The sequence below is a fragment of the Rhinatrema bivittatum genome, chromosome 6, assembly GCF_901001135.1.
Source record: "Rhinatrema bivittatum chromosome 6, aRhiBiv1.1, whole genome shotgun sequence".
NCBI classification, from domain to species: Eukaryota; Metazoa; Chordata; class Amphibia; order Gymnophiona; family Rhinatrematidae; genus Rhinatrema; species Rhinatrema bivittatum.
In genome coordinates this window covers 193349522-193361043 of record NC_042620.1, presented here as the reverse complement: position 1 = coordinate 193361043, position 11522 = coordinate 193349522, and the positions used below count along the sequence as shown (strand labels likewise).

The following is an 11522-nucleotide window of genomic DNA, read 5'->3' as shown; positions in this document are numbered from 1 at the left end:
CCTCTACAACCCACTTTCCCCCCGGGGCTATGAATGCTGCCTCAATGACATCTTCAGCCACGGGCAGCTTGTGAAGAAGAAGCTGGTCTCTATTTCTTCAATCTTCACACTGTACCAGAAATTCTTATTACCTATGTAATAACAGTATTAGAGGCATTATTTTATGCAAGCTGTGTACAAACAAATTTGTTTAAAAAAAACAATTTACATCCCAAACTATACAATCATCTTGGGAAGACCATCCATTTGTACAGAGTCCAAACCTTCAAGAAAATAAAAATGAATTTTATTGGTTTTGATGATGTATAAGGAACAACACAGAAGTCTGTCAAACTGAACCAAGGAAATTACCACATGACAACAGCAGTGTTTCTATCCTAAAATAAAAATATTATATGTCATTTAATAAAACTTAATAGAAATGGAGGCCAATGTTTATGGAAGGAATTTAGTTTGTTGAAATTCAACAGAGTAGAAAGTTACTTCTTTGATTTCCTTTGTCTTTATGATGGCAAGTTTTGACTAAGGGACAAATGTGGAGGTATTGTCTAGCGAACCAGCAGATAAACATAACCATGTGCATTCACTATACAAGGAAAAAGAACAAACATGAATGTGGTATCAACTACAGATACATATAACTTGAAATCAGGAAAATCCAAATGAGAGAAAAGAAAACATTACATGGTCAAGCCTGCTAAGAGGATGCATAGGAGGAAAATGGATAAAATAAGAGAAAGTCTTTACCTATTCCAAGCTTTCAGCATTTTTAATACATTTTAAGGCTTAGTTAAGCTTGTTTGTCTTGTATATGAAACAGAATATTAAAAAGCAATATATGAGCTTGGCACTTTAGTGATTCCTTTGAGTGTGTATTTTCATACATTATATACAGATATTCTCCATGACAGCCAAAAAAAAGTTTTAAACAGACATAATCATTACTTACATGTGCATTTACACATACATTTTAATAAGGGCATTTTATTTTTTTGGTTTCAAGCATACACACTTCAGATCACACCTGCTTTGTGCCAGGACTCTCTGCATCTGCATGCTAAATTTGCTTTTCTCTTTAGTTTTTGTGCAAGCCCAGAGCACCCGCTATACAACATGCTTTATAAAAATAAAGAGAGGGGAGCAAAACCTTATCTTTTCTTTTTTTTTTTACATACACAGAGCCTTTGGAAATATATCCTTGAATATATTTTAAATTATGTCAAAGTCTCTTATTTCCATATTTACATTCATTGGGTTTCATTTTAGAACCATGCATCAGCAGCACTCACTCTTGATGATGCTGAAGCTCTCACAGCCACATGGTCCAGAAGATCGGGAGAGTAAGTCTGTACAGCTGAGAGCTATCGAGTTCTGAGAAAAGGACTGCAGTATGAATGGATTTTTCTTTTTTTCTTCTTTATAGGAGCACTGAACTGGCGTTTTTGTCCTGCATTTCTTCTTCCTTGTTTGCTGCTCAATTTGTAAGTTTTCTGTTGGAGGCTGGCTTGGATTGATAGTTTTCTTTAATGTTGCATATTATGCCATGCAATTTTACCCTTTCAACAAACTAGCTCTTCATGCCACTGGAGATTGTTTATATTAAATTTGGAAAAAAAAAACCAAACCAAAAAACAAAAAAAAGTAGAAAAAAAGCAGAAAGTCATGCGAACTCAAGTTAGAAGATGCTGAGTGCCAATGTGATAGGAAAAGAACATCTTCGGCTGTTTTATTCATGTGAAAGAGTTCTCTTATTGCACTTGGTATGTTTGACCCCTTTTTTCCCTTTTTGTTACAAAAAGATTTTGAGGCTGAAACAGTTTTAATATTTAACACTTTATGGAAGTCTGGGAAGGACAATAGCACTGGAACCTATTTCCAAAACAGGGCAATTTTCTCTCACCCACTACTTTCAGCACCTCAGTAGTAAGCTGTTTGCCATTATAATTTTTACTGTTCTTAATTTACTGGACAAGATCCTGCACAGCTGTTGCAAAGACATCCTACCCAGGATCCAGCAATGCAACAAGAAGCTCTTCATGACTGGTTCCTTCAGATTCCTGATTGACTTGGATCGTATCTTCTCTTTTTGACATTTCTTCCAGTTTGCGACAAGAAGAGACAAGGTCAGGAAAAGAAACACAAAATGTTAGTGGCACTTAATGAGAAAGCTGTAATGTTGAGAACCATAGCAAAGTAATTGGCTCACTTTGAGGCACAAACTCATACAGCCTAGGAAGTCAATTATTCTCTAATGGCAAGTAGATTTAGTTTATATTGCAAAATATCAGCTGAGAATAATGCCCATTACATCTTTAAATATTAAAATTCTAGATTGCCAAAATATCTTAAATAAAATATGAAAAAATGGCCAACTGTACATTTGTTTTTAATTTTGTTTCATTGTGATTACAAAAGTGAATTGCTAACTAAAATGGCTGCCTGCAATTTTTCTGGTCTCCTAGAAACCTTACCTGGAGAGGTTTCATGGGATGATTAAGCCCACTATCTTTTGTCTGCTTATCACAGATCCAGCCAAAAGATTCACTTACTTTGTATATAATCTAGTGCCTCTATTGTGAGCCTTTACTATACTATGATCATAATGCTTTCACTCTCTAGTGAACTCTGAAATATAGCCGATACTAAGACATATGCACACCTCAGAGAGTGGACAGTGGCTTCAGTGAGATATGCAAATTAAATGTTTAATCTTTATTTTCAGTAAAGAGTAAACCCATACTTTGTACCAATGTCCAGTCTCCTAGGACAGTGTGACCCTATACCAATATACAGCAAGACATTACAAGGCAACAGCAAAAGTTTGGTGCAACCTCCCCATAATCTGGCTTTATGTGGGGCATCAAGCAAGGGGCTCATGCATCTAATCTTAACACTGGGCATGTGCACCACTACCGCCACCAAGTTGGCATGCAAAAAACAGAACAGAAATTTGAAAGATTTGTGAACCACCCCCTCCCCCAAAATATATGCATACATAGCAGTCTTTCTGAATTTTCTTTCCCACTGATAAAAGCAACACTGTCACTGCAGTGTCTTATGAATCACTCATTCATTTGAAGGCAGGCCTTTGTTCAATTTACACAAGGTGACTAAAGGATGAATACCAGAAGACTAGAGACAAACCTTTCAGAAAACCTGACAGCCTTTGATTCTGAATCAGTGCTCACAGTAATGCATTTTAGACATTCACCTGAAGACCTTGATAATGCACTTTGTTGTACAATATGAATATTGACCTTCACATACAAAATATTATACTACTTATAGCATGAAGTAGCCACTACAACTGTTTGTTCTGAAACTACATTCTGTCCTCTGTAGTATCCAACCCTTTACTAGACATTCACAATGTCCTTTCTAGCCAACCAGATTCAGAATTCTATTATACAATACAATAACAAATTTAAGAGTGTTTATTTTGTACACACACACTGCCCTGTTTTGAGTCTGAGTCAAATGAGGAAATCCAAGATTAATACTACTTAAAAAAAATTAGACCACTTTTGTTATATACTCAGTTACTAGATTGCTAACCTTGCTGCATATTTCACTAATTACAATTAATTGCTTTCAAATCCAATTTGAAAAATTGCTTTAGCCCAGCTAAATCAGATGATGTCATTTAACCCCACTTTCCAAACAGGTAAGAGTTTTCTTGCCTATTTAAATTGAACAGCACAAAACTCTATCAAGTTTGTATTTAAATTAGCCTCATTTTAAGATTTGTGACTTTTATAATTCTCACCAAATTTCCTGTATTATTTACTGCTCATGAGGCAGTGATACAGTAATGGCAAATCACGATTTGTAATGGCTGCTAAATTGTGAGCTATTTACTACAAATCAATTTAGAAGTTTCCTTTCACAGCATTAACTAACTAAACCTGGGGTAGCAAGTGCCACCAACCACTCAGGCTTTCAAGATTTTCACAATGAATATTCATAAAATGCATCTGCATGCATCTACTCCATTGCATGCAAATGCATCTAATGCAAATTCATTGTATGTATGCTCTCCATGGTCGTTTTTTCATCTAGGCAAACGCCTTGCATAAAATAGGTTAGGAGCTCATCCAATTGCCATCTGTTTCAACAGACATGACTTTGTCCTTAATACTTTCAAGTTAAAATTCAGAGTATTATATTTTCACTTTTCCTCTAGCTACTCATGCAGCAAAATGCAAATAGTCCAGTGCTGATTAATTTGATTTCTGTTTAACAAAATGAAGACTATTAATTGCCCATGAGGCTTTTTAATAGTTTCAATTGTACTGTTAACTATTAGATAAAGAATTAGATTTGGCACTCTACCAATTCTGCATATAGAAGAGAAATTTTGTTTCTAGCTGTTGCCATTGAAGTAGTGCCTGTTTTCATATCCTTTTAAGTGTACAAAGCTGAGCTTCTGGAGGTTCTGTTAGTAAATATGGTTGCCCGGTATACTATTTGAAAATGTCTTAGGAAGTATGTGGGATTATAGGGTGAATTTAGTGTGCTGTAGTGATATAGGGTAACTCTTACCCTATATCACTACAGCACACTAAATTCACCCTATAATCCCACATACTTCCTAAGACATTTTCAAATAGTATACCGGGCAACCATATTTACTAACAGAACCTCCAGAAGCTCAGCTTTGTACACTTAAAAGGATATGAAAACAGGCACTACTTCAATGGCAACAGCTAGAAACAAAATTTCTCTTCTATATGCAGAATTGGTAGAGTGCCAAATCTAATTCTTTATCTAATAGTTAACAGTACAATTGAAACTATTAAAAAGCCTCATGGGCAATTAATAGTCTTCATTTTGTTAAACAGAAATCAAATTCTAGATGGAAATAAAATCAGATTTATATCTGGCATGAATCTTAAAATTTGGTATGCATTATTTGGTATTCAAACCTGCTCTGTGTGCTGTGCCTTTACAATATTACTGTAGAATAATCAAATATTGTAATCAGCTACTATACATTATTGGTTAATTACAAGGGCAGAAAGCTAAACACAATTAACTATGCTAATATTTATAAACTGAAACAAGCATAATTTCAAATTACTGGCAGAATATTTCACATTCTGTTCAGTTTACATCTATTGTATTCCTTGAAGTCTAGTACAATCACAGTCTCAAAATTAAAATGGTTTACACTGTATATGGAACAGAAAATGTTGTTTTTTTGACTGTAATAGCTGTCTGGGGCAAAAATATATTTAGAAAACATGGGTGCCAAACTAACTTTGTAGGACAGGGGTCGGGAACCTTTTTGGCTGAGAGAGCCATGAACGCCACATATTTTAAAATGTAATTCCGTGAGAGCCATACAAGACCTACCAAATTAATTTACTACAACCCCCTACTCTCCTGACGCCCCCCAAGATCTGCCAAATTAATTTACTACAACCCCCCCACCCTCCTGACCCCCCCCCCCAAGACCTGCCAAAAGTCCCTGGTGGTCCAGCGGGGGTCCAGGGCTCGCAGACCAATCTTTAATAAAAAAGTAAAAATCTAACAAAACCCCCCACCCTCCTGACGCCCCCCCAAGACCTGCCAAATTAATTTACTACAACCCCCCACCTCCTGACCCCCCCCAAGAACTGCCAAAAGGCCCTGGTGGTCCAGCGGGGGTCCAGGGCTCGCAGACAAATCTTTAATAAAAAAGTAAAAATCTAACAAAACCCCCCACCCTCCTGATGCCCCCCAATACCTCAAATTAATTTACTACAACCCCCCCAAGACCTGCCAAAAATCCCTGGGGGTCCAGGAATGGTCCGGGAGCAATCTCCTGGACTTGGGCTGTCGGCTGCCAATAGTAAAAATGGCGCTGACGGCCCTTTGCCCTCACTATGTCACTGGGGTCGACCAATGGCAGCGGTAGCCCCTGTGACATAGTGAGGGCAAAGGGCCGTCAGCGCCATTTTGACTACTGGCAGCCGACAGCCCAAGTCCAGGAGATTGCTCCCAGACCGCTCCTGGACCCCCGCTGGACCACCAGGGACTTTTGGCAGGTCTTGGGGGGGGGTTGTAGTAAATTAATTTTGGAGGTCTTAGGGGGCGTCAGGAGGGTGGGGGTTTTTGTTAGATGTTTACTTTTTTATTAAAGATTTGTCTGCGAGCCAGATGCAGCCATCAAAAGAGCCACATCTGGCTCGCGAGCCATTGGTTCCCGACCCCTGTTGTAGGAGATGGGGTGAGGGGGGGCTGTTTCTTTTAATGCCCTCTAATTTTTACTCATTTTTCCTTTTATTTTTAACTTGCTCTATTTTTATAGTTATTTTTGCATTATTTTTTCCTCTTTGAGACATCTGTGTCCATCTCTTGTACCTCTATTTCTTCTCCTCCCTTCCTATATCTCCTTAATCATTCCTCCAATCTAACCAGAGATTGAATTGGGGTTTATTCTACCAGGCCCTCCAATCTCTCATTTCCCCCATCACCTTTCCATACCCCTACGATTACTGCTTGCATTCAATGTCCTTTAATTTCTCTTCATGTCTCTTCCCTCCATTACATATTTAATTCTCTCTCTCATCTCTATTTGGCTGCATTAATCCATCTTTTTTTCTCCCTTTTCAACTTTTTCTCTTTCCAATCTCCCACTTCATGTTCATCTCCCCATTGCTCCCATTTTTCCCATGTTTCTCCTCCCCATTTCTCCCTTCATATTTCTCATGTTCCATTTTCTTCTTGTGTTCTCATGTTCCTCTTCCTTCCCCATCCCCTTCAGGCTGCATCAGTAGGTTAGTAGCACAGGGACAGTATCACAGCACGTGCTTCTAGTTCCCAAAGTTCTTCTCTCTCATCTTCAGAAAGAAAGCATTTGTCAGTTTGGGAGAACAAATTTTGCAGGGACAAAGAATGTTCTTATTGTGTCTCTGCATCACCAGCTTACTGACTGCCTGAAGATACTGACCAAAAGGGAACTGCATATCTATAGTATAATCCATGACAAATGCCAAGACTGTCTTAAAAAATTATTGTATGTGATGAGAAAATTTTTTGGAAAAGAGAGGAACGTTTCATATATCGCTGTCATGAATCCCTGCAAGGGGTAGTATGATTGTAATTATAATCATAAACGGACCTCCCCCTTTTCATATTTCTTTATGCCAGAGAGGTCTTTCTCAAGCGAGTTAAGCACTTACAAATACCTTTTGGGATTATTACAATCTTACCGGGACATTCATTTCTATTGTTTTCATGATTGATGGAGTGAGTTTTTCACCGTCGTTAATAATGAAGATTTTATAAAAAATATAAAAAAACACCAGAAAGGTTTACACTTGGTGTTATCATATTTTTCTCAAGAAAAACATCGGATGGGGGAGGTCCGTTTATGATTATAATTACAATCATACTACCCCTTGCGGGGATTCTTGACAGCGATATATGAAACGTTCCTCTCTTTTCCAAAAAAGTTTTTCATCACATACATTTAATTATATGTTGTTTGAATTGCGTCACCTAACATTTGGGTCAGGAACATTATACACTTGTTTAGCATATTGATTTGGAGGGTTCAAAATTGTGGTTTACCTATTTTGTCAGGAATCTTTCATAAATAATTCGGTGCCCCTTCTTCAGTTTAAAAAAGTATTGGACATTCCTTCAAATCATCATGCTCAACTGGTTGAGACTCGGGTGAGGTCTCTCAGTGGCTGGCCCTACCGTTTGGAACTCGCTTCCAGAGGCCCAGTGTCTTGTCACATGCACTAACTAAGGGGTAGATTTTCAAACTAGCGTGTATGCTTGATTTTATAACTTGCACGCGCAAGTTATAAAATCGGGGGTCGGCACACGCAAGGTGCACACTAGTGCACCTTGCGTGCGCCGACGCCCGCAGGCTTCCCCTGTTCTCTTCCCCGTAACCTAACCTTCCCACCCTTTCCCCTAACCTCTCTCCCCCCCCCCAAAATTCTTGTCCAACCCTTTGCACCTGCCTGGAGGCAGGCGCAGGTTGCGCGCACCAGCAGCCTGCCAGCACGCGATCCTCCAACACAGCAGCAAATGGCCGCTGTGTCGGAGGCCTTTGGCCCTATCCCCGGACTGCCCCTTTTTGCAAGCCCTGGGACTTACACGCGTCCCGGGGCTTTATGCGCATCGCTGGGCCTTTTGAAAATAGGCCTGGTGTGCGTAACCTTTTGAAAATTCGGCCCTAAGTCTTTTAGAAAAATATAAAAGATATTTTTCTTTGCGCAGGCCTTTGCAGAATGGAATGCGTGCATTTTCTGAACTGTTATTGATGTTTGCTCTTTTGGTTTTAAGTGAGATTTGTGTCTTATGTATTAGATTTTTATGAATGTTTTATAGGTTAGCTGCTTAGAGCTGTGGTTAGGTGGCATATAAATATTTGAAATAAATAAATTCAGTGTCAGCCTTGAAGCTTATCTCTTCACTGTGAGCCACAGTTGCTCCTCCTCCTCCTTTCAACAGCTCAGCAGCATGGGTTGTGTAATGGTTATGATTCCTCTCTGCAATCCAGCAGTACAAACGCCACTGGGCTGCAATACTTCGTTTCCCAATATGCCAGGAGTCAAATTTTAGCCACCTAATTTTATTTTCAACCTTGTACATCACAGATCTAGTATAATGTTCAGATTACTTACCTGGTAATCTTGTTTTCCTTAGTGTAGACAGATGGACTCAGGACAAATGGGATAGTATCCGCGTGCTAGCAGTTGGAGACGGATCTGACGTCAGCACAGGGGCGTGTATATATCCCCACAGGAAGCGCAGCTGTTCAGTAATCTTCCTTGCAAAAGCTGTTATGGATGTGTGTACTGACGCTCAATGAAAAGTAAAGAAAAAAGTGAAAACAGGCCTCCCCTGACCGATTGACAGTGGCCGGAGACCGCCAGCCTTCCCAACCGGAAGGCGTGGATATAGGCAGAGTGTACGCTCTTAGGAACACAAAAGTCAAAGGCGTACCCGGAATCAGTGAAACCCATGGACACAGGCAGCTGGGCGGGATGCTGAGTCCATCTGTCTACACTAAGGAAAACAAGATTACCAGGTAAGTAATCTGAACATTTCCTGGCGTGTAGCCAGATGGACTCAGGACAAATGGGATGTACCAAAGCTTTACACCCCGCCTGGGCGGGAGGCTGCCTGAGGACCATGCAGTACCGCCCTCGCAAAGGCCGAGTCCTCCCTGGCCTGGACATCCAGACGGTAGAACCGAGAAAAGGTATGGAGGGAGGACCATGTCGCCGCTTTACAGATGTCCGCCGGTGACAGCATCCGGGATTCAGCCCAAGACGCTGCTTGGGCTCTGGTAGAATGAGCCTTAACCTGTAGAGGCGGAGCCTTCCCAGCCGCCACGTAGGCGGCTCTGACCACGTCTTTAATCCAGCGGGCAATGGTGGGCCGAGAGGCCGCTTCACCTTGCTTCTTCCCGCTGTGTAGGACGAACAGATGGTCCGTCTTCCGCAGGTCTTGAGTCATTGTCAGATACCTGGGCAGCAATCTGCCGAGGTCGAGATGGCGTAATAAACGGCCTTCTTCAGATTTCTTCAAACCTACCGTGGTAGGCAAGGATATGGTTTGGTTAAGATGAAACCGTGAAACCACTTTAGGGAGAAAGGAGGGAACCGTCCGAAGATGGATAGACTCCGAAGTGATACGTAGAAAGGGGTCACGGCAGGACAGCGCCTGTAGTTCAGAGACGCGGCGTGCGGAGCATACGGCCAGCAGGAATACCAACTTCAGGGTTAGAGACCGTAGAGACAAGCCCCGAAGGGGTCGGAAGGTGGATCCCGCAAGGAAATCCAGAACCAGATTAAGGTTCCAGAAGGGTATAGGCCACTTTAGTGGCGGACGAATATGCTTGACGCCTTGCAGGAAACGAGAAACATCAGGGTGCTTGGCGATAGTCTTGCCACCTCTCCTGGGTCCATAGCACGATAGTGCCGCTACCTGAACCTTGATGGAGCTGAGGGAGAGACCCTTCTGAAGCCCATCCTGCAAGAAATCCAACACAATAGGAATAGTGGCGGCATGTGGACTGGTGCCATGAGAGTCGCACCATGCTTCAAAGATTCTCCAGATCCGTACGTAGGTGAGGGAAGTGGAAAACTTGCGAGCCCGGAGGAGTGTAGTAATCACAGGCCCCGAGTAACCCTTTTTCTTCAGTCGAGCCCTCTCAATGGCCAGACCGTAAGAGAGAACTGAGCCGGATCCTCGTGCAGAATGGGACCTTGACGTAGAAGGTCCTGGAGAGGAGGCAGGGGGAGAGGCTCCCCAGCCAGCAGGCGTCTGAGGTCCGCGTACCAGGGTCTTCTCGGCCAGTCCGGGGCCACCAGAAGAACTAGGCCCTGGTGTGACCGAATCCTGTGGATGAGGGCACCCAGTAGAGGCCACGGGGGAAAGGCATATAGAAGAGTCCCCGGAGGCCACGGCTGGACCAGAGCATCGATGCCGTGCGAGCACGGGTCGCGCCTGCGGCTGAAGTATCTGGGTACCTGAGCATTGGACTTGTCTGCCAGTAAATCCATGGCCGGGATCCCCCAGTGATCGACAATCATCTGGAAAGCTGTGGGGGACAGCTGCCACTCGCCTGGATTCAGGCGTCCCCTGCTGAGGAAGTCTGCTGTGGTATTGTCCTTCCCGGCAATGTGGACGGCGGAGATGTCCCGCAGATTCGCCTCTGCCCAAACCATGAGTGGGGCGATTTCCAGAGATACCTGTCGGCTTCTGGTTCCGCCCTGACGGTTGATGTAGGCCACCGTGGTGGCGGTCGGACATCACCCTGACAGCTCTGTGCCGCAGCCGCGGAGCGAAACGAAGGCAGGCCAGTCTGACTGCCCGGGCTTCCAGGCGATTGATGTTCCATGTGGACTCCTCCCTGTTCCAACGCCCTTGCGCAGTGAGTTCTTCGCAATGTGCTCCCCAGCCGCTGAGGCTGGCATCCGTGGTGAGCAAGATCCACGTGGGCGAGGACATCCGCGACCCCCTGCTCAGGTGGTCGGACCGCAACCACCACCGCAGCTGGGTCCGAACATGGACCGGCAGAGGGAGGCGCGTGGAATAGGCTCGGTGATGGGGGCTCCAGCGAGAGAGCAGGGAATGCTGTAGTGGTCTCATATGGGCTCGTGCCCAAGGCACCACGTCCAGAGTGGAGGCCATGAGACCCAGAACTTGCAGATAATCCCAAGCTAACGGCCGACTGGTTCCCAACAGATACTGGATACGCTGCCGAAGTTTCAACTGTCTCTTGGACGTAAGACTGACCGTGTCCGCCCGAGTGTCGAACCGTACCCCCAGATATTCTATGGACTGGGAAGGCTGTAGGCAGCTCTTGCTGAGGTTGATGACCCAGCCCAAGCTTTCCAGAAGGGCGATCACCCTGTCGGTTGTCCGCAGGCTCTCCGCTCGGGACTTCGCCCTGATCAACCAGTCGTCTAGGTAGGGATGGACCAAGATCCCGTCCCGCCTGAGTGCCGCCGCCACAACTACGATCACCTTGGTGAATGTCCTCGGGGAGGTGGCCAACCCGAAGGGGA

General features: G+C 43.3%; 1 protein-coding gene across 1 annotated transcript in view; it reads right to left on the bottom strand.

The window, feature by feature from the left end:
- Positions 1 to 264: 264 nt before the first annotated feature.
- Positions 265 to 11522, bottom strand: part of ADAM23 (ADAM metallopeptidase domain 23) — a 600522-nt gene continuing 589264 nt past the window's right edge. The window contains 1 exon segment of the mRNA XM_029606344.1: positions 265 to 2095. Within this exon segment, the coding sequence (XP_029462204.1) occupies positions 2001 to 2095 (95 nt within the window). The 3' untranslated portion in view covers positions 265 to 2000.